General features: G+C 38.9%; 1 protein-coding gene across 1 annotated transcript in view; it reads right to left on the bottom strand.

Annotated features, from left to right (window-relative positions):
• Positions 1-23,816, bottom strand: part of LOC136051678 (cohesin subunit SA-2-like) — a 54,052-nt gene that overhangs the window by 27,608 nt on the left and 2,628 nt on the right. The window contains exons 2-12 of the mRNA XM_065741230.1: positions 21,883-21,967; positions 21,126-21,272; positions 19,211-19,307; positions 18,032-18,138; positions 15,069-15,140; positions 12,341-12,545; positions 11,168-11,319; positions 9,876-9,949; positions 9,329-9,452; positions 5,087-5,185; positions 2,857-2,936 (exon numbers count right to left, since the gene is read on the bottom strand). Of these exons, the coding sequence (XP_065597302.1) occupies positions 2,857-2,936; positions 5,087-5,185; positions 9,329-9,452; positions 9,876-9,949; positions 11,168-11,319; positions 12,341-12,545; positions 15,069-15,140; positions 18,032-18,138; positions 19,211-19,307; positions 21,126-21,272; positions 21,883-21,967 (1,242 nt within the window). The remainder of the gene's footprint in view (positions 1-2,856; positions 2,937-5,086; positions 5,186-9,328; positions 9,453-9,875; positions 9,950-11,167; positions 11,320-12,340; positions 12,546-15,068; positions 15,141-18,031; positions 18,139-19,210; positions 19,308-21,125; positions 21,273-21,882; positions 21,968-23,816) is intronic.

Here is a 23,816-nt window from a genome sequence, read left to right as displayed (position 1 = left end):
TGTCTGGCTGAGAGAGAATGTAAAGGCCAGCATCTAGAAGTTTTATGGGCCAGCAGTGCACACAGGAGTCACCTTGTCCATATTACATGCAATATACAGTGTATATTCCACAGCAGTGACGTGCAGTGAAGGTTAGGAGATAGCCATAGCTGTTACTAACATACATGTAGACTTCAACTGCAACTGTGAAACATCACAAAAAAAATTTGCAAGAGGTCTTGTTACTATGTCTACCCAAAAAGACAATACAAGAGAGTTGCTGATACAGTATTTTTTTGCCCAGAAAAGGGACAAGAGCACACAACAACTATTTGGAGGGAAACAAAGTTACTCCTGGTTTTGCCTCTCTAATATATGCCATTAAATGACAAGATTTATTCCAAGATCAGAGACGACCTACAGGTCAGTGCCTGACCAGTTAAGTTCATGCTGTTTGGTTTGTTTTTTTTTGAAGTAAAAAAAAAAAAAAAAAAGACTTCTTGTTAGCTGATTCCATGATTCCAAATCAAATATAGAAAGTTCTTACTGATGGATGTTCTTACTTTAAAAATGGAAATGGTACCATTAAAAATAGAAACTTGACCTGAAAGGTCTTTCACACCTCACTAAAAACAGTACTTTGGGCAACTAGAATTCAGTTGCCAAATCTGCAGATGGGCCATCCCAGAGGAAGCCAATAAAGCACAACTAAAAGCTGCACAAAATTTGATTACAGCAATACATACAAACAGCAGTGTCATTAACAGAAGCTATCATTTGTTATTCTTTACAGGTAGTGGAGATGCTGTCCACAGCCTCATTTCATGCCTTATTGCATGCATCAGGCAGCTTTACTGCTCAACATCCAAATACCGGTTTTTAACCATGATAAGCACTTGTGGTCTGAAACTTTTTGCTCCCACAACATCAGCAGTGAGTCCCTTTTGATATCTGTAGGTACCTCAGCATAAGCCTCTCCCCTTGCTTCAAGGAAGCATCTTTATGCAGGCTGTTACTGGGAAATCTATAGTGGGAACTGTATTATCTGCATTCTCTTCACAAAGGTTTTATAGACTGATCATTATCAGAAAGATCTGTCACTGAATTTGCCAATTATGTCCCCAATTCCCATTATTACAGTAATTAAGCAAAATCAGCAACACTCAAAGCCAGTGTGAGGGAGGAGGACAGAAAGAAGGTTGGCTACACAACAGATGAGTAAAAAGAAAGGATTGTGTATTGCTAGGTTTCCACACAGCCTAACTGAACAGAATTTTCAAATATACTTTTCATTATGAGAACGAATCTATCTTATGATGGAAAAATGTCACTGAGAAAACTTTTGATTTCCAAAGGAAGTTCCATCTAACTGTATTAAAGAAAAATCTGGGAAAAAATTGCTCAATGAAAAAAGAAACAGATCAAACTGTTGCAGTTTGCATTAATGAGATCATGATCACACGTAATAAAGCCAGAGACTCTAAACAGCTGCAGGGCCAACACAGCACTTGTTAGTTCAGATACAGAACAGGGACAGCCACAACTGGTGTTCAATATCTTTGTGCTTAAACAATGGTGTGCTGCTACTCCTGGCACAGGGACACGTTATACACAGACACAACACTGTGCTTTGTTCCAGCAGCCACACACCAGAGAACCAACTGATGCAGAAAGGGATATTGTAAACACAGAAACAATATAACCCTATCTACTAGTAGCAAGATCCAAACAATAGTACTTCCTTCAGAAGAGCATGCTGTATTCACAGTGGTCATATGCTGTTCTGATGCATATGTTGGAGTAACCTAGAGAAATGCCACTCAAAACAATGGAGTGTGAAATAGGAGTGAGTCCAGAATACAGAGCATCCCTTCAATATAGAAACATACTTGAAATTTAACATATATACCTAGAACACCATATTATTTGGTCCATTAAGTACTCTTCTAGCAATACTCAATAACCCTAGCTTAAATGGAAAAGAAATTGCTATTGAACAGTGCACCATGCCATACATGGAGACAAGCAACTGCATCAACAGAAGCCATCTTAAACCCTGAAACAGAAGAGAAACTGTCCTAAAATCTCAACTGTATTACCAAGGAAATGCACTAGGTTTGTATCATCTTGTTTTGCACCAAAAAAAAAGGGACAGAGAATTTACTCTTTGCGTACCTTGCCAAAAACAGTTCTTTCTACAATAAACACACTGCTCAAGGATACACTAATATAGGACTCACGTATTTCTATAATGTTAGTCTAGTTTTTCCCCACGCTTCCACTTTGACATTACCTTTCCACATATCTACGGCTGATCAGTAACTTCCCAACAAAACAACTTTTCTGTCAGTTTTCCACTTCAGCAAAAACAAGATGCCATGTGCTTGCTCACTTCCTGCTGCAGGCTTAACAGCTCCCAGATTCTCTGCTGCAGAGCAAAGAATCTGGAAGCCCAAATTCTAGCAACAAAGTTCAAGGCTTCCTGCATGGGGGAAGATGGCAGAGTTCCCTGAGCTCCTAGACAAGATCTGGCAAGCCTGGGACACAACATTACATGGTGGGGACTTCCCGGAAACAGGCAGATGCTCTATCTGAGAAAAGCCAACATCAAAATAATTTGGAATTCACTTTCAGGGGAAGCATTAAGGTAAATGCAACACTGTTCTCATACTGAATCTGTCCGCAAAGGTTTTCTTAACGTTGGAGCTTCCCACAGAAAGGAAATGCCATTTCTCGAGCAGTTTTAACTGTAACTCATAACCTGCTGGGACCAAACATTTCCCAGCATGTAACTGATTACAGGAAGATTCATCAGAACTTTATCTGGATCTTGTTGCCATTAAAACAATACAGTAAATTAAAAAAGAAATTATTTACTGTGACATAAGCATCAAGAGTTTCATGGCTTGAACTGCTACTTCATGGTCCTTGTCCAGAGGCATGGACACAATTCGATCCTAATGGATGTAAAATGACAACAAAAAGATGTAACATGTTTTGTTCTCAATAAACATATACTTTTGCTACAGCTAGATCATCTACACTAGTAGAGCAGAGATTTATTTTTATTTCAGCAGCTATTTCCTAAGAGACACAAGGCAACTTGATTACTAGCAAGTATTTCCCCAGCCCCTGAAAATTAACAGCATGTTAATTTTTTAACTGAATTAATCATGCAGTAATATGGTATTTTTTTTTTCAGATGTAATGTATGCGTTCACAAATCAACTACAGTCTACAAATTAAAAGTGACTGACAACTTGTTTCTAAGATGTTACTACTGACACTTCAATATGTTAAATGAAGGTAAGCCTCAATTACAAGCATTATATAATCAGTTTCTCCCATCAAAAATAAAGTGTGTGTACCTACACATTACAGAAGCCAGTACTTTGCTGGAAAGATAATTAGGAATTGAGTCATAAAGGTGCTTCATGTAATAGCAGCAATATTCCTGACCCCTAGAGTTCACACTATTATAACTTGGTGCACGTACAAACACCTCAGAAAACAGAAGTTTTTCCTGTCCTGTGTACCCAAGGACTCACACTCCACAGTTCAGCCTATATCTTTCAGGCATATTAAACCTTCAAACTTGCTTGTTTCGGGACTAACAGCTTTCTCAGTAAACACATTTCTAAACATCTAAATCCACTTTGCTTTGCATCTTCCTTTTCCTAACAGCCCAGATGTAAGGTGTGGAGGTCCATAAATTCTGAGTCTGAAAGCTCAAGGGTAACAGAAGGAACATGTGAACTACAGCTCACTGAAAATGGACAGATGTTCATGTGTATACATTTCCCATCATCAAGAAAGGGATTTCGACTGGCAGATGTTCCATCAGTTTGTATTTGCTGCTTGGATTTATTTTGTTTCGATAAAAGGAGGAGTTTGGTTTTGTTTCTTTTGCTTGCGTGTGTGTTTTTGGGTTTGTTGTTGTTTTCTAATTTTCTGTTTGGGAGGTGGAATTGGCAATAATCCATTTATACATGCCATCCTCCACACAAAGAGGCATCTCACTAAACACAGATTGGAGCTGTTTCATTGGTCTTTGAAGACCAATCCTGTTTACAAGTTTCGGTTGCTTACGGAGTTTGCAATAGCTTATAACAACCTTCCTTTACAAGGAAAGAGAGGACACTACCAAAAAGCTGTTTAAAACAAAAGTTAATCTTACATAGCCAAGCTCCAGCCTGAACAATTTATTCTTAAAATATCAAAATTAATCTGTATCTTCTTATTCGACAATAGCCCATAGATATTTACTATTAACAATTGTTCTGACATACAGGTAAGCACTGCACCTTTTGTAAAAAGCATGTGAATTACCACCACATGCAGGCACTTATGGACTGATTCTGAGGGACTGTGGTAACAACTCCTTCACAGCATCTTGAGATTTCTTGTTTGTGTACCGTAAAGATACTGCCCCATTAGGATAAGAATAGCTGACAAAATGATTACAAAGGGCAGGATTAAAAAAGTAAGAGGCTTATTTCTTGAATGAGTAAGGATGCTGGAATACGATAAAGGTTTATACATGTATGTTGGGATACAATCAAGGCATGTACATATGAAGTCTATATGGTCAGTGCAGCCACAGAACAAGCTCTCAAAATTTCAGTTCTCATCTGACTAGTTCCTTTAAGAGGCAAGGGATCCTACTTCAAGAGTCATTCTGACATGGTATATCAGCAAAGAATTATTCCCATATCAGCATAATACATAAGCTCTTAGATATTTAATTGACTAATTATCAGTAGCAAAAAAAAAAAAAAAAAAAGGACCACTAGAGTATCCTTCCCACCTTCCAAAGCTCTTTTAAAAAGAAGTCTGGGCCGTACTGGACAAATGATGGAGATAATCAGCTACAGCACACATTTACACCATTCTGTGCATAAATAACCTGAAGTGAAACAGAACATTCCACAGAAAGAGGGAAGCACCTCTGCAAAACTCCTTCAGCCACTCAGTCAAGCAGGCTGTTTCTGCAATAGCCTATGCTTCTGTCAGTCAAGAGAATGGGGAGATGAACTCCGGCCAAGAACATCACACCCTGTGTATATACCCAACCCAGGCTTAAATAACAAACCAGCCATCTATTTACCTTGAATCTGCTAGTAAAGAGATCCATCCTGGAAACAAGTTCTTTTCTGCTGTAAATTCCCTGCAGTCCAAGAAGACACTTCAACCTCACTTCCGCTTGCTACAAGAGAAAGAGAAATCTGCTAATATGTTATCTCTGATGTTATCTACTACTGGCATTTATATTATACAAATAAGAGCTCTGTGTGGGTGCTTACAGTATATTACCCGAATGCTACTTCATTTTCTTTATTAGTGATACCAGTATTCTATTCTTTGTGTGCATCTTTCCCTCTCTCCAAGAAAGCCTCCAGAGGGCCAAATGTGAAAATGACATCAAAGCTTGTTAGGCTCCCTGAGATTCAAAGAAACTCTCCAAAACATTACAGCTAATATAAGCAGAATCCAAAAGACACAGAAATTCACTCATTTAAAAATACACAAAGGTAAGATTTCAGATGACCTACTTAACACCTTAAGCACTCTTCCATAAAAGTAACACACCTATATGCAAGTCTGTCAGGACCTACTAAGCCAATACAGTACTGCAGGTGACAGTCTCTTAGGTCATATCATTACCAGAGACGTGGTATCACCAGTACAAGATAAATGGGAGACCATGGAGTGGCACCATGTGAATTCCCTGTTAATGAAAAAGTTCAAGACACAGCCTTCATCAGTCAAAGTAATGTGCACTATCAGTTGGGAAAGGGGTGATCCTTCTGGATTTCCTGCAACCCAGATAAACAATCAGCTCTGACAGCTATATCACAATGCTAACTAAGTTGAAGGCTCAAACTTCCAAGAGTCAGGCCAGAGAAGAAGACAACCTTTATCTTGCAGCACAGTAATACCAGGCCCCATACCAAGCTGAAGACCATGGAGCACATTGCCAGTCCTGGCTGCGCTGTCCCAACAAACTCACTGTGTAGTCCAGATATGGCACATTCTGACTTCTGTCTGTTCAGGCCAATGAAAGATAGACTGTGTGGGTGACATTTTCCTAGCAGTGACACTGCCATAGCAGCTGTGAAGCAGTGGGTCACCTCAGCTGGTGTAGATTTTTATGAGAATGGTATGCAGGCTCTCGTTCATCACTGGCAAAAAAAGTATAGCTAATGGGGAGGACTACGTTGAAAAACAGTGTTATGTAGCTGAGGACTTGCTTTATCAAATAGAATTATGCTCTTTGTATCCGTCGTAGTTTCCATGGAAAAAAATAAGAGGAATTACCTTCAGAGCAACCTACATACAAATGTTATGCACTCTTCGTTTCTTTTCTACACTGCATAATGTATTTTGAGCATTCTATTAAAAAGAAGAAAAAAAAAGTTGCTTTGAGTTTGGCATAGCTGGTAAACAGTTATCCCTGCAAGGTGCCTCTTGTCATTAGTACTGCTACTTTACAGATGCCCCAAAAGAAGAGGACTTTTCTTTTTCCAACTTTTAAATCATCTCCTATGCATCATTAAACCTTTGAAAGGACTAAAGCTTTAGATGTCATTAAAGAAATTATTCTGAGGAGACACTGTAGGCCTTGAATCAGTCTCTTCATATTGATTCCTTAATTCTTCTCACTAACAACAGTGGCAAGAAAAACAAGGAAATCTAAGGAGATGATCTACACATAGGCTACCTATTACTACAATTCTCTTCACCTACCAAGGATGGAAAGCAAAAGGATAACATCTAGTAGCACGGTTTGACCAAAAATCTTGCATAAGACAACTATCAGCTAGAAAAACAGAGTGAAATATCAATAGGTGGTGATGAATGCTGCTCTCTAACCTGCAGATGATAAACAAGCTGTATATATTTTCCAAACCGTGCTCACCTTTAAAATTAAAGGCCTAGTGTGAGGATAAGACTCGTCCCACCTTACTGCTTCCTAGTCACAAGTACTCCACAACATGTAACAAGCTGAGACCAAGTGGAGTTACCCAGCACTGACAACTGCCAGGAGGACCACAGGCCAAAGCTCTGCACACTGCTCATCCAGTATGCTACAAACCTCGTTTCAGCTCTCCTTATGAGCTTTCCCTTGTGAACAGACTTTTCTTCTGGTGGACGGGGACTTTTCTTTCTTTTTTTTTTTTTGTTTGTTTAAGTTTGTAATGATTTGTTGGATGATCACATAGTCCTTGGAGAACTACCACCAATCAGTAACAGTGAAAGGAAATAATATAAGCATATCTTCATTCAGGATACTCTGAACATACATTGTCCTTTGACAGTATCATAGTGTATTTTGCTCCAACCTGCAAAGACTGCCAGGAAAAAAAGTCTGTAAGACAGTGAGCAGCTCTGCTGACATCCAAGAGCTTTACACAGACTCCAGAACTGCTTAGACACATTCAGTTACAAGACTTCAGTGTTGCTCTTATCAGAGCGATAAGACCTATTCAATATGCCTTGTAAGTACAGGCTGGGACATGGATGATTTTACAAGGTCAGGTTGAGTAACTGCTCCTCCTCAACACTTTCCAAACAACAGATTAGTATTTCAAAAGGTAGACCTGTTTTCCCTGAAGTGTGAAGAAAATACAGCTTACCTAGCCTGTCAAGGTAAAACGTAGTTTAAAAAAAAAAAAAACCTGCCCCAACAAAAAGAAAAAGTCAGTAAGCATACATATATGTAATCTTTGGAAAGAAAACCACTGTGCTAACACAAACATTTGAAGCCAGTATTTCAGAAATTCTTATAACAATGGAATGCATTTTACAGTCACGTTGCATGGGAGACAAAATTAAATCTTAATTTATTGAGATTTGCCAGGAGTATCACACTGTCAAGACACAAGCTCATTTCAACAGGAGTCTGTTCCCCACAGCATTCTCTAGGTTTTCATTTGCTTGTTTGCTTTCTGTTCTGATAATCTCAGAAACTTGCCCTGAAGTCCAAGACAAAGCTAGTTTAGCATGCTGGGAGGTCTCAAGTACAAGTGTGTGTGTGCACACATCTCCATTCTCATTGCCTTTGCCTTCCTCTCTGTTGGTTCCCCTTCTACTTTCCCCATCCTTACTCTTCATCATCTCAGTTTTTCTGGTGTCTAACTCCTAACTTCTTACACAACACTTCCATTTAATCTGATTGCTGACTTAGTAGCTATATATGACCTTGGAAGAACAATAATGCCTTTGAGTAGAAGTTAAGTGTCTCAGTTTCACAAATGCACTGGTAAGTGACTGGGCTAATAAAACTGTTATACAAAACTGTCCAATTGCATACAGCCATCAAATTTACTGTCAGGATTTAGAAAAATAAAGTTATGTTATTTCTAGAAGATGAACACAAACTACTTGAAAAATGTATCTTCATAGTAACATTTTTGGAACAGTGCTAAGCCAAAGAGGGATGTTGATATACAACTTAAGGACTTATTACTGCTGAATCTGGAAAACCCTCTTGCACCTAGACCATAGCCTCTCATGTGAAAATACTATGTTTCAAATTGAGGTATAATGGCAAAGCAGTATCTCACGAGGTAGAAACAATGATTGCATTCAAATTGAAAACCAAAGACAAAATATTAACTTCATACTACTTTCTTCCTCCTTCCAAGACTCCCAGATTGAGCTTAATATCTGTTTACAGTATTGCAGATGATCCTGGCCAGATTTTTCCCCATACTTCTATGGTGATTCAACTCTGAGGCCTGAATTATTTGACAAATGTCTCTATGGAATATTCTAAAAGCAAATTAGCTCCAGGAGATATCAGTTTTTTGTTGCCCACCACCATCAAGGTAGAATGGGAGCACTTATTAAGGGTGTCATCTTCAAAAATTGCTTCTTATTCTCACGGTTTGAAAATTCACCTACCTGAACATACACTAAAAAGATATTCTGATCAGATAAAATTAATGCAGGAAAAGACAAGGGCTACTGACAGATCTGTTGCTTCTGAAAATCCACCTTTACAGGAATGTTAGAAAGCAGGGAAATAAGAAGCTTTGTGCTCCCCCTCCTGGCTCTGTGGTAAGCTACAATTTTGTTTACGGAACACATACCGAACACATACTAATACAAAGCCGAGGATGTTTCAGAATTTATACAGATACTACACAGAGACACTTTAAAGGTAGCCTGCAGAAGCACACTGAGACAATTCCAGTAATTAACCATTCATGATAAATATCCCTATACTCCTCAGATCTTCCACGCTTTTTAGAAGCATGAAAAATAGCTTAAATTGTAGGATTCTTCCAAATCAAAAGTCTTCCCATTTACTGCCCCCACACAGAAGAAAAATTAAAAACTTTACCTTATCATACAGCATCCATCCAATGTATTTTAAATAGCTATCACTTAAAAAAACATCTGGGTATGTTTTAATCCAGTTGCCAATTTCTTCAATGCAAGTAGCTCGTATCTCAGGGATCACATCACTGTGAAATTATAAAAATGAAATATTAATACATTAACATGCCTAATAAACACTAAAACATTATTCATAATATTTTTCCTGGAACTGAAGTACACACAATCCAACATATTAAAAATATCTTATATTAGTGTTCGAATTTAGCCCTCAGTCAACAACTAAGTAGCTTTTAGCTACATGTGTTTCATAGAATTGTTACTACAAATTTCTGGATACCTTCTCAATCACAAATGCACTGTTCTATAGCCAGCAGGCAAAACATAAGATGCAAACTCTAATGCAAATTGCTTAGAATAATGTAACTGCTGTATTTTACTGGACAACATCAGTGCATCTACAATGTTTAACATGATTCTGATGTCCAAACAATCTAAACAAGAACCTCTTGAGAATGCAAATACACCTCACAACTCTGTTTCATTCTTACCGGTAGCGACTTAGAAACGTCCCTTTGAAAATAGCATGCATCATGTTCTGTATCTCCACAAGCTTCTGATCATACTGAAACAGAAAGAGAACGGAATGTTTCAACTCACTTCACATGAAAAATCTGCATCAGCGCACTTACAGTACTGCTGTGGTCCAAATTATTTACACATGATACAAACACAAAACAAGTGGTCTGTATCTACACTAACATTTGGCCTTCTCACAGCTTCATACTGATAAAAGATTTATCAAGTACCGACTACAAACTGATAGCAAGCACAAAATATTTTTGATATGGTGAGTCTTGTTTTATCAATACACAGCATAACTAGCATGCAATCTTCACATGTAGGTTCACGTTCTCTTTTTATGCACTTTAAAAGAGATGAAAGAAAGGCAGGCAAGAGACTACGCAGAACAGACCTATACTACAATAAGCATGTATTTCAACCAGAACATCTAGTTCTGAAATTCTGGAAATTTGTTGCTTAAGGTAAACACTTCTTTTTTCCATCAATAGCATCATAAAGGGTGACAAAATTGGTTCTGCTTCACCCTAATACAATTTTTCCTCTATTTTCCCTCTAAGATCAAGATGTTAAAAACTCCATTCTCACCAAATACTTCTTCCTAAGGAAAAGGGGCTGTTGTAATACCAGAATAATCCTTGGACACCCAAAGCACAGAACAGAGGTAAACAGTTCTAAAGTTAGGAGAGAAGGAGCTATGCTTAACTGTCATACCCTGAGCTACCCCAATCCAGATTTATTTCTTCTAGCCCAAGTCCTGCCTCTAGAGGTGATAAGAAGCTGTTTCACTAAGCAGAGAAGGAATGATAGACACTAAGCACGAGAAAGATACAGGTCACGTTACGACCATTTTTACAGTGTTTTACTTATGCAAAGATAAGAGCTACCCCATGTCCTTTTTCATTCATTTCACACACTGAAATTCAGTTACAGACCTACAACTTTGATTTCTAATATGTATAAACATATAAACTGCACTCTCACAACTCCAGAGCCACTAAAGAAATTACACGTGCATGTAGATCTACTTGTGTAGGGATCCAAGGCTAACGAAGAATTTAGGACAGACAACACAAGTTAACAGTATATAAGTCAGTTATCACCTTAGTTATCTTTTACAACTTAACCTAGGCAAGCACACATGCACTGCAGCATGTATTAGATAGATATAAACCTCAAAGATCTGCAACTGAGGAATAAGCAGTCAGCAATCCCACTTTTTACATCTTCACTCATCTCCCATACAAAGCACCTGCCTAACCTCTTTCCTTTTTCTCTCTAGCTGGTCAAGTCTGTAATTGGTCTTCTTGCCACTTATCCTGTTCTTTTCCACCTCATATAATCGCTGAGCATTGTGCTTGTTGACATCGAGGTTCAGATGCACGCTTATAACTGCTGTCAGAAGTTTCATTGCTGTAAAAGAAACAAACCCAATCTATTCAGCTTAGCTCAGATATGTAGCATAAATATATCCACCACTTTACCACAAAAGCATATAGCTAGCCAAATCCAATTTACTACCCACAATAGAAATAACACTAGATTAAAGTAATTTGTTTTAAAATACAGCATTTGTTTTAGAGGCAGATGATGATCAAAAAGGAAAAATGTAGTGATACTTCTGGTAATTTACAACTTTTGGCAACAGTTCACTGACTTGTCAGAGATTTCCTGGGCAAGTCTCTTTTTGGTTTAAGTAATTCTTTCTGCAAAAGAATCTAGAGCTGTGGAATAGGCATGTTTCAGTTTCCAAAAAAAAAAAAAAAAAAAGTGAAGCTGTCCCCCCAGAAAGGCTGGCAATCTTGATACTTCACTTGAATCAACAAAAATTAATGATCCTTTTAAGAACATGTTGGTTTACATAGACTTAAAGTGGGCTTTTTTTTTGATCCTTTGAAGCAAGCAGACTTGGAAGAAATTATACATCAGTGTATTTTATGGCAGAGAGGTTATTTATTGGCTTTAAAAAAAAAAAAAAAAAGGCTTTAGAGACATCGTGCTGGGCCAAATAAAAATGTGCTACAAGCAGTGTTCTTTTTAGCATAGATACCACAAGAACAGCAGCTCTCCAAAGAAAGCTGTCATGGATAATGCATTTAATGCAACCTCAACCTCACTGCATTTATCACTGGAGGGAGGAAAACTAACAACACATTAAAAACAGTAACTGATCATGGCTGAACTCTAAAGTTAGTCCTATCAGGAAGTAAAGAAAACTTCTTTAGAAAGAAAAAATAGTATAAAATAATCATATCTAAAACATACAGATTTTGTTCAGTTACAAATAGGAATAGATTAATTATATTACATCAACATACATTGTTAATGAATAAAAAGAGAACAACTGCTCCAGTGGAGACTTCTCCATTTTTTAAAGTTCTACTTTGCAAACAAGTCAGAAAAAAAACATCTATAGCAACTCTGTGAGTTTTACCTGCCAAAGTGCTTGTATGTCTAAATGCTCTGATTACAGAGTCTGCTAAGCCTGTAAGCAGTGAGATGACAGTATCCATCAAGTAGCTGTCGTACAGGATGCTGCACTGGCACTGTTGAACAAGTACAGCAATGAATTCACAGAAATTGGCCTTGAACTTCTTCCAATAGGGTCCTGTTCTGATCACAGGATAGTCTTCATTGCTCTGCACGTGGAAAAAAAGAGTAAAAAACATACATGTACATCTCTCCCACTGAACACTAGAGTTCTGCTGACAGTCAGCTAAATCCTAGCTCCTCTGTAACTTTTCTCGTGGTTATTACTGCAAAGTAAAGGCATGCAACTACATTATAGGCAAGCACACAGAGAAAGTTGAGCTACAGTATCATGACAGCTTAAAGCAGCAAATGCGAGAGGACAGGTGAAGCCACACAGGTGGTATGAATAACTTTCATTGGCATAACCCACGAGAACTCCTGGCCTCTACTTCCTCACAGGTAGTATAATAGTGCTTTCCCCAATACTGCCCTTCCTGTTCCTGCAACTGTATGGTAAAATTCAAGAGGAAAATGATGCAACTGAAAAAGAACTGTAACTTGGTCGAATTGTTTCTTGGTTGGATGAGGTGGCTGTACTGGTTTTGGATAAGAGCTGACTTTCTTTGTAGTAGCTGGTATGGTGCTTTCTTTTGAATTTGTGATGCAAATAGTGGTAATAAGACACCAATGGTTTAGATGTTGCAGAGCAGTGCTTACATTAAGTCGAGAACCTTTCTGCTTCTCATGCTATCTACCCATCAAGGAGGCTGGGGACACACAAGAAGCTGGGAGGGAACACAGTAAGGACAGCTGATTCTAACAGACCAAAGGGATATCCCATACCATGTAGCGTTCTACTTAGCTACGAAAGCTGGGGGAAAGAAACAGTGCTGGAAAAAGGACACTAGGCATGATGGTATTTGTCTTCCCAAAAAACTGCAACATGCAATGCAGCCCTGCTTTCCTGAAAATGGCTGAACACTTGCCTGCAATGGGAAGCAGAGAATTAATTCCTTCTTTTGCTTCGCTTGCGCAGCTTTTGTTTTTCCTATTAAACTGCCTTTATCTCAAGTCGTGAATTTTTCAATTTTACATTTCCATTCTTTCCCCCATGCCACTTACAGTGACAGACCAAGTGGCCGTGCAGGGCTGAGCTGTATACCCGGGTTAAACTACAACAGTGGTTCAACATGTAACTACACAAAAGTGTCTTAAACAAGAGATCTGACAGTGGGGAAGCAGAAGCAAACAACTGCAGTGCAGAGCAGGGTGAGACTGTTTCCCTCAGCAGCACTGCCAGCACAAAGAGCTTAACCACACTACAGCTTGAAGGCAAATACTGAGTCACTCACCTGTGTCACCAGTACCTAAGACTTCAAACCAACCCCACAGACAAAGCAGACAATCTTTCTGATGTTATGCAAAGAGCAAGTTATAATAAAGCCACCAATGTGTTCACAGTATGTATCTCATAGGTCTTTCCCAACCTTGGTGACTCTATGATCGTGCCCAGAAGAAAGCAGATGGCAGACTCAGGGATGCCTGCAACCCAAGGAGTATAAGGAAATATAGAATCTGGGATGTGCTCCTGGATCAGACTGCAAGACTTAGTTCAGACCTTACAGCAGCAGCAAGTGCCAAGTAAGAAAGGAAAGTAATGCTGCAAGTAAGGTATGGAGAGAGTTATTACAGAAAAGCTGTTTATTTTTCCTTTTTTAAATATTCTTCTGATCAATGTCTGTGTTTGCAAGAGAATGCTCCTAGAAAGCAAGCTTTTGAGCAGAACTGTCTGCCAAAAACTGCATGCACGTGAAGAGGTTGCTGGAAGGGATGAGAAATGCACCAATCGGTCTGAAACATGACAGGAGGTGGTGTGGCTTGGTGTCCAGCAGACAGCCAACCATCGTACAACTGTGAGCTCACTCTGCCCCACAGTGGGCTTGAGGACAGAACTGAAAAAGTGCAAGAACTTCTGGGCAGGGATAAGGTCAGCTGAATATGAAAGAAAAAAAAAAATTAAACAAAAAACAAAAAACTAAAGCTGATGATGCACAACACAATTGTTCGTTGCTAGCCTACCAAGGCCAAAACAGCCAGCAAGAAACAGCAGCCCTGTCAGTCAACCTGCCCCAGTTTTACTGCTGAGTATGACATCACAGATTATGGGATATCCTTCTAGACGGATGTTCTGGTTCAGTCCCCTCCAAGCTCTTTGTGTACCCTCCCAAGCCTCCTTGCTGGCAGGGCAGTATGAAAAGCAGGGAAGCCCTTGACACAGTGTAAGAACTGCTAAGCAACAACTAAAATATCAATGTCTTATCAACTTTATTCTCATCCTAAACATAAAACACAGCACCACAACATCTACCAGGATGAAATTACCTCAGCCATAATCAGGACAGAGCCGTTCAACTTAGCCAACTCAGCAAGTTCTCTTCACTTCTCTTTAAAATGAATAGCAAGGAACAGGCACTCCAAAATGTGAGTGGTTTAAACCCAAACCAGAGGTCTAAAACAGACCAGATGAAGTAGATCTCAGAAGTGCATAATTATCTCTATTCACCAGTACACATTTTAATATCTAGTCCTCATGTACTTCTCTACATTGGAGACAGCTGCAGAATTACTCAGCAGAGATACAACTACAGAAAATGCTACACTGCAGTTGAAGAAAACTACAAGACCCTTACCACATCCACTGGCCAAGTAACTGTTAGGATCCAAGGATAGGCTATGAATTTCTTGTACTGCAATCCAGTTTCCTGCAATGCATGAGAAAAAAAAAATAAAGGATTTTCAATGAAGTATCACAGTTAATTCATAAAGATAATAAATAATAATAAAAGAAACAACACAAACCATGCATTATATCTAAAAACTTATTACGACTTAGGACAATTGGTACCATATATAGCACACACAATCCAATGCATTATGCAAAATCGAATCCCTTCTCATTTCATTATTCTTTAATTATAAGCCATGACGAAAAAAACACTTTTTAAATAAGTTTTCTTGCTACAAGTAAGAGACGATTGGTTTTTAAAATTTAAAAGAAAATATATTCCAAGTATAATCTTCATAGTTAGTTCTAATACACACCTTCCCAGCATGTATAAGTATACATCCCTTTCTAACACTTAGTAACTAGGTACTGCTGAACAGCTAAAGTCTTAAACAAAAAAAATAAAAGCACATTCTGAGCTTTTGAAATTATAAAAGAAATGTTTTCAGAATGAGCAGAGATGTTTCCTCAAATCTACAGTTACTACAAAAGGCACAAAATGTCTAGTTTTTATTAGACACAGTGAAGTACTTCTATCACCACCTGGATATACACTAATACAATAAACTTCTTTATACTATTGCTAATTTTTTCAGCAATGAAATGGGAGAGGAACCTATAAAAGAATTGTAGAATGGTTTGGGTTGGAAGGGGCCTTTAAAAATCATCAAGTTCCATCCCTCCTGCTATACACAGGGACATCTCCCTTTAGACCAGGTTGCTTAAACTCCTGTCCAGCCTGGCCTTGAGTGCTTCCAGTATAAACAACTGCTGCAAGAAATAAAATGTATACAGGAAGATACAGGAAGAAAAGTAGCAAAAAGAAACAGAATAAATTAAGAGGGAAAGACAATAGCAGCAGTCCTGAAGACAAGTCTGTCCCTCCAGTGAGGAATTGCTACAAACACAAAGAGAAAATAAATGCTTCTGAATCATTATATTAAAGTGCTTCCAAGACCTGCAGAAGCTACCTCCATGAACACCAGTGAGAAGAGCTTAGATTCCTCTTCCTCATTCCACCCCATTAAGTATTTTGACATATGCGTAAGATTTCTCTGACCCTTCTTTCCAGAACAAAGTCCCACCTCTCTCAGCCACCTCTTATATGAAAAATAACCTTTGTGGTCTTTCACTAGACTCCATTCAGTAAACCCCCAACTTTCTTGTACTGGAGAACCCAGAGCGGTACTCCACACTCTATATGTGTCTCAACAGTATACGCACAGAGGAAGGATCACCTCTCTCAACCTGCTACAGATGTTCTACTTAGAGAGGTTACCAGCCTTCTTCACTGCTGGCTCATGTCCATCTCATCATCCTCAAGTACACGAAGATCCTACTATGCAGGGTCACCTTGCTGCAGGATGGCCTTACTGGCCACCAGTGTGTAAGATACATGGGAATTCCTGGGGTAGAACTTCATGAGGTTCTCTGCCCTATTCTTCAGTAGAACATTTGGAGTTGGAGAGACAGTCAGTCAGCTCCTTCAGCACTTGCAAGTTCATCCCATCAGGGCCCATGGACTTACTGGTGCCCTTTTTGCTTAAGTGCTCCTGACCTGATTCTCCTCTTCTGCATCATCTGTCACCAGTACTGCTGCTTCATTTAGCAGTGTGGCCAGGTTTTCTTCAATCTTCTTTTCAATGTTTATATACTTGCAGTCTTCTCTTCCTGCCCCTCACATCTCTTGCCAGATACCATCACACCAAATTTTTCCACTAATGTTAACAACAATTTTGCAAGGAAGAATGGTAATACTCTCCATTCTCATTACTACTTACAGCATTATTACTATTCTAAAAAACATTTTTGACATGTAACTACTACCTACTTCTCAAGTAGCTTAATTATTAAATCACGTTTCCATTTTATTTGTTAAAGAGATAACTTTGTGAGGAAAAAAATGCAAACACAAAGAGAAAACAACTGATTTCAAAACAACACTCTACTTCAGTCTTATCATACTTCTGCTTAAAAAAAAAAACAGTTTAATCCTAAAACATTTTTTCAATCACCTAATATGTGGTTAACACAGAAATGACTGCACCTCAGACACCACTTTTCTCTATATTAATTTGATAGTCATAATATATCAAAAGTAAACCAAACAAGCTGTCAAACATCTTTAGGAATATTTCATTCCAAACAAATTATTTCAGGAATTCATTTTACAGTCTATTTAAAAACAGATCAAAAGAATTTCAGAACTCACCAAACGTAAAAAGATTTAGAGCATCTAACACAGGGATTACCATCTAGTATTCTTCTTGAGTAAAATGCTTCTCTAGCACACTGAATTACTGTCTCAAAACCAAAGTCAAGTCTCAAAAATGCTGTTTTTTATAGCACGTAGAATATAGCTTCTGAGACAACTGTAGAATCTTTCTTTTTACCCACCAAGACAGCAGAAACAGTTACAGAGCAGTAACACACACAGGGTGACGATAACAATAATTGCATCTGCATACCTTCCAGAGTATGTACCCTATCACGAGTGCTCTTTAGGGTTAATTTAGTTGGGAAAGAAGTGCCAGATTCCTAATTCATATGGCCAGACATTTATCAGATCATTTCTGTCAAATGTTAGAACTGTACTAGGTTTTGGACTAACACAAGGAAAACTATGCTGGCAAATTCATCCTCCGTGGGAATTTCTACAGCAGCTGGTCTTTGAGAGAAGCTCAGTTTAAGCAAGGCTGATGGCTATAGCTTGATAAATCAATTCAGAGGGAAAAAAAAAGGACGTAAGCAACTGCAAAAGTGCTGCAGAAAGCTCCTATGAGGAGTAGGAACTTTGCCCACATTTATTATTAAAGTAAATTCTACTGTTTTTATTTAAAAAAGTCAAAAAGTCAAAGCTGCACCTACCTCATCAAAGTTTTCTGTCATCTTTTGCATGACATCCATCCTGTTTGATGGAATTCTGTTTGTGTCTTGTTTTTGTGAATTCTGAAACATCTCTGCTGTTACCACACCTAAAAAAAGTAATTTTTAAAAAGAAAACTGAGAACCATATAACATTAACCACAGTAAGAACCCCACTTCAGATTTAGAAATACCAAGAAGGGGAGACATGGGTTTATACTGGTATGGGCAATATATACACAGGGAGACATATGTTAATTTACAACAGAAAATACAGATGAAATAAAACTAAAATACATATGAAAGAGATCTATCCTGTGCTTTCTTGTGTGGCTACCTGGCTACTTGTCTTGGCAGTCAAAAGGGCCAAGTGTACACTGGTTCAGCCATTCCTGCTCCGCACTGCTGCAGCCTCAACTCAAGCACTGTGTGCAGGTTTGGGCACCACAAAACATGGACATACAGCTGTTAGGGAGCATCCAAACAAGGGATACAAAGATGGTGAAGGATCCTAGAGGGGAAGACAAGTGAGAAGTGGCCGAGGTCCCTTCTGTTAAGCCCAGAAAAGAGGAGACTGAGGGGAGGCCTCATGGTGCTACATACTATAGCTTCCTCATGAGAGGAACAGAGGGGCAGTGCTGCCCTCTTCTCTCTTGTGACAGCTACAGGACCTGAGGGAATGGCATGGAGCTGCATCAGGGAAGGGTCAGATTGGGAATTAGGAAAAGGTTCTTCACCAGAGGGAGGTTGGCCCAGGAATGAGCTCTCCAGGACAGCTGTCACTGCCCCAAGCTGTTGGAGTTAAGTGTTTGGACAATGTAGGGTTTGAATTTTGGGTGGTCTTGCATGGAGCCAGGAGCTGGACTCGATTGTTGTGGGTCCCTTCCAACTTGGGATATTCTATAACCTATTTTCTCTGTCTACTCATTTACTTCAAAGATTTACTAAAACTTAGCCCACTGTTAATCAAAGACACCAAATACTTTCCACAGAAGGTATGTTAGTTAAAGAGCCAGAAAAAGAATTTGACACGTAAAAGGTATATTCTATCTGCTGATATTCAAGTGAACACAATAGTCTTTTTAAATCTTTCATTTGCCATTCTGAAGCTTTTAGCTAGCAAACATACTTGAGATCACTCACCCACAGGCAAAGAAAAAGGCTCTTAAAAGAGTCAATTACCTTGGCAGCCTGAGCACTGAATGAAGAAGTTGATCAGATCTAGAAGTGCCACATTCCTGTCTTGTTTATAAGCTTCAACCCAGTCATCTACCACAGACTACAACAGATTAAAAGAACTCATTAGTCAAGAGCTGAACACAGCATGCTGCACTTCATTGAGGACATCCATAATGGATACAAACATTCTCCTGTCTCCATTAAATTATGAAAATGACAACAAACTCCAAATCATTTTGTTCCATTTCTAGCACAACATACAATAGACTCTTTTGGAGCAAAATGAAGCCTTGAACTCTTCATTCCCAAGTTCTGCTTGAGCCAGTGTTGCCATTCACAGACTCTCTGCTCCTTGTTAGTAGGGAAAACCTCAGATTCAAAAATGCAACACAAAAACCAAAACATCCTTCTCCTGATTTCTTGCCACCAGTGAAGTAATAGATTCACTTCAAAAAAATAACTTCCACATCATTAATCATTAGTACAGCAACAGTCCCTCCATGTTCCCTTCTCCACTAGGTACCTGGTCTGTGCAGAAGGGCTGGAATAGCCCACATATTACTTAACCTAGAAAACAACCCTAAACTTCACTTCAACTAAAATCCAGTCTACAGCCTGTATGTGACAGAAGGCCTGCTGGGAACAAGTTATCCAGCCTTCAGCCCACCTGCAGTGCTACTCAGGTCTGATGACCTCCAGCAGCAGCAGCCTAACATCACATCCAGAACAGAAATGTGCTTTTCATACGGGCATACATGCACTTTATTTAGGGACACTACATACTGGGGGCATGTGGATAACCATGAATACAACAAGTGAAGCTCCTGGTTTTAATCTTTCGTACGCATACACAAACATAACATACAGAGATGAACACGTTCAGAGTACAGGGAGGTGGACCTCTCCACACCAAAGAAAACTGCTAACTAAACAGAAGCACAGAAAGCTGATGATTATGCAACATGCCATCAAACTGCACTGGAATGAGGTTCAAAGAAAATTGCTGAAAGGAAGGCTTCCTCAAAAAATAAAAATAAAAAAAATAAGGCCTGACTTGCAGAATCCTGAATAACAAAGTTTCCTTCTGATTAATATTTTCTGTATTTTTTTAAGATCACTGGCTTTTCACATCCAGGCATTGCTTTAGCAAAACTTTGGGTACATATGTAGGTCGCTCCAAAAGTAATGCCTCATATTTATTTCTATGGAAACTACAACAGACACAAATAGCACAACACTACTTGATAAAGCAAATTCTTAGCTATAAAACACCAGTTTTCAATTAACCAAAGTTATCTGTGCACTTTCACGAGCAAGGAATGAAAGCCTGCATGTCGAGCTCATAAAAACTTGAGTGAGTTGCCTTTCACATCACTGCTGAAATGCACCACCCACCATCTCACTGTGCTCACATCCACTCTCCGGCCTCCATAAACATTCAGCAAGTATCAGTGAATGTCAGTGGGTGCCATTTTTCGTTACCATATGGAGGAATTCAATGACACACCTTTGCTTCATCCACACTTCCATGTCAGACACCATTGTGTCCCTCTGCTGCCACCTGTTGCACAGCAACAAAACGTGACAGAATATTGGCAGGAATACTCAACCCCTACTGCTCTACTACCAACATCTTCCTCTGATGGATACTGCCAAAATAACAATAAAAAGGATGCACTACTTCTGGAGCAGCCCTCATATTTCCTTCCTCCTTTTAAACACCGTTTTCACTAATTTAATGAAGATCCATTCTTTTCAAGAACCACGCTCACACTAGTTTTCCAAATACATGTTTCTCACCCACCTATGTGAGAAACAGAACAAAATTTCAACACTCCAGAGCACAAATAATTGAAACAACCACTGTTTTCCCACCTTCCCTCCACCAACTCCTCTCAGAATTCAGAGCTGGAAATACCTGCATGGCCCGCTTCCCCATGCTAACCACTTCAAATAATGTAACTGTCTCAACCACTTCTCCATTCTGCAGCTGGCTCACTCTTCTGCTCCTGGAAGATTTTCTCCTTATGTTTTCAGACTGCTCCCGGACCTTCCGCTTCTCTCTCTGAAATGAGAGAAGCAATGAAAGCATGTGAGAAAACGAAATAACAACCAACCACAGATAAATTAACTATTCCCTAATAACAAGTTTATTTTACTCGTAATGGTTTGCCCACACTGTTAACTTTTAAGCCTTGATGAGGTTGACAAAGCTTATTAAACATGACTGTGAAGGAAAGGATTAGCCAGTTTGAAATTTTTTCCTCCACAAGTCATAAACATAGCAAGGTATAACTGGAAAGAAGCTACTGAAAGAAGCTTCTGAACAACTGTGTAATACCCATCACGCTTTTGTCAATGGTAACTAATTTCTGAAGGGTCGAAGGTATGCACAAAAGCTCCCCCTGCACCTCTTCACTCAGAGAAGACAAACCACCCACAAATTAACACCACTTGCACACGATGCACAGCTACAGAAGAGCACATGCTGAAATGAAGTGACTGTTCAAAAGACAGTACTGGCTCTGATGCCATCCAAATTTCAGCATCAAGCTGGAGACAGTGACTACCTTCTGGATACCCTGCATTGCAAGCGATTCTTGAAACACTCAATTTTGTATCAATTGCATGTGACAAAAGTAAACTCTATAAGCAAAATAAATAAACAAACTTACAGATGTTTTCAAGTTGCCATTTCTCACAGAGCTGCTGTTCTGCACAGTACACTCAGGCGCAGTCTCATCACGGACAGCATTCTCTCTAAAGCATAACAAGCACATTGAAACAGTTAGCAAAGAACCAAAACACATAGACACAAACCACAGAAGAAAACAAGAGCATACACACATTTTAATATTCCTAACAATATAGAATCACTTGATGTTATTTTGTTACCAAAAAAAAAGAAACTAACTTTAGAATGACAATAGAATTTTGGAGTCTTTTTCAAACTACTTCCTTTCCTAGAAAATACACAGGTAATCAGAAAACCCGTGAAATCACCAAAGACATCAAGGAAGGAGAAATTAAGTAAACAAAAAAAGAAAGTCAATAAATAAAACAAAATGCTGATGTTGACTTAAAGCAGCCTGTAAGAGCTTTGCACCATCAATCAATAACACAAGTATACATCCACTTTGTGGATCCTCTGCATAAGAGAATAGTGTCTGATGGATCCACAGCTTAACATGAGAGGAAGTTTTACTTGCTCTGTAAAACATGCTGAAGAAAAAAAAAAAAGACAAAAGAAATGTCATTTGTAGGTCATTGATAATATGATGGAAGAATAATTTTATAAACAAAGATGCACCTTTTGGGGGATCTGAAGCCATACATTTATCTGCAATGAAATCATGCCATTTTTCAGCATTCCCAATGCTAACAATATGCTCTGCGAAAGGCCATGTTTGAGCAGACGAGCTAGATCCCACTTGTGCAGCAGGTCCAGTACTGGTGGCTGGCTGCTATGGCCTCCTTAAGCTACGGTGGCCAGGACATGAAGCCAGTTGAGTTGTACTATAAGAAGGCACAAAAAGAAACATGAGAGTGTACATTACTTAAATTTTCATGATACTGCTGCAACAAGAGAGCACACTAACACAAGCAAGCACTTTACAGAGAACAAAACAGTGTGTTACACTGTCAGACACGGTCAACGCTCCAATATCCAGGTGGATAATTAAGCGTGCTACGGATGCAGAGCCAGCTCCAGTCTGTTAGGTTTATCAATGCCAGATAAGCACTATTCATCTTCCAAAGACAGCTTCAGTCAGATAATGACTCTGTGAAGCAAATCCCAAGGCTGCGTACCATCAGCTGCAGGACCTAGGTCCTGATGTTACTTTGTTAGTGAGAAACTTCTATTTAAACATGGCTCTGTTTATTTTCTGAACCTTTGGAACACTGTACTGTAAGTGATGTAGAATTAGGCTCCTGAAGATTCCTATGCTGCTGTCCAGACTCCATAAAAATATATCAAATTTCTAAATAAAATCATGCAAATGTGTAAGTCCCCTACAGAGAAAAATCCAATTACACTCTATAAACTTCTCCTTACAGAAGAGTTTAAAACGTGCCATACTGCTGACAGATGGAAGGTGAGAAAATAAGTTAGGATGAACCAACCCTTAGATCAGCTGTCTAGATTTCTGCATGCAATGAAAGGAAAGGACTGTACTTCACAACCAAGACAGCACGCTATAAACAAGACTTCACAGTTTTCAGAATGTTTGATTTATAATTGTGAACCTCAGAGATTAAGTTATCTCTAGCAGTACCAAAAACTTCCTGCTTCAAAAGAACAGTTAACAAGATGTTTTGCTTTTCTGATGGTTAGTTCTTCTGATTATTTTACAGACCACAAATAAAAAAGACCCAAACATGTTTGTCATGGAGCTGCAGGACATTTCAGTCAAGCACTTGTCTGAACACGTGCTGCTTTTAACAGCTCTGTCTAGATTACACCTTGCTGAAGCTTTAACTCATGCAGTTCTTCCCCAGGAGCATCCTGGAGGTCCTGAGGTTGCAGGCAGATGCTATGCACACAGAGAACACTTTCACATAACAGTCCACAGATCCTGTGCTACTTCTTTTGCCAGGCAAAATGTAC

This window comes from Cyrtonyx montezumae, unplaced genomic scaffold (assembly GCF_038088225.1).
Source record: "Cyrtonyx montezumae isolate F1298 unplaced genomic scaffold, pur_monq_1.0 scaffold_3, whole genome shotgun sequence".
Taxonomy (NCBI): domain Eukaryota; kingdom Metazoa; phylum Chordata; class Aves; order Galliformes; family Odontophoridae; genus Cyrtonyx; species Cyrtonyx montezumae.
This window is presented reverse-complemented; position numbering and strand designations above follow the sequence as displayed.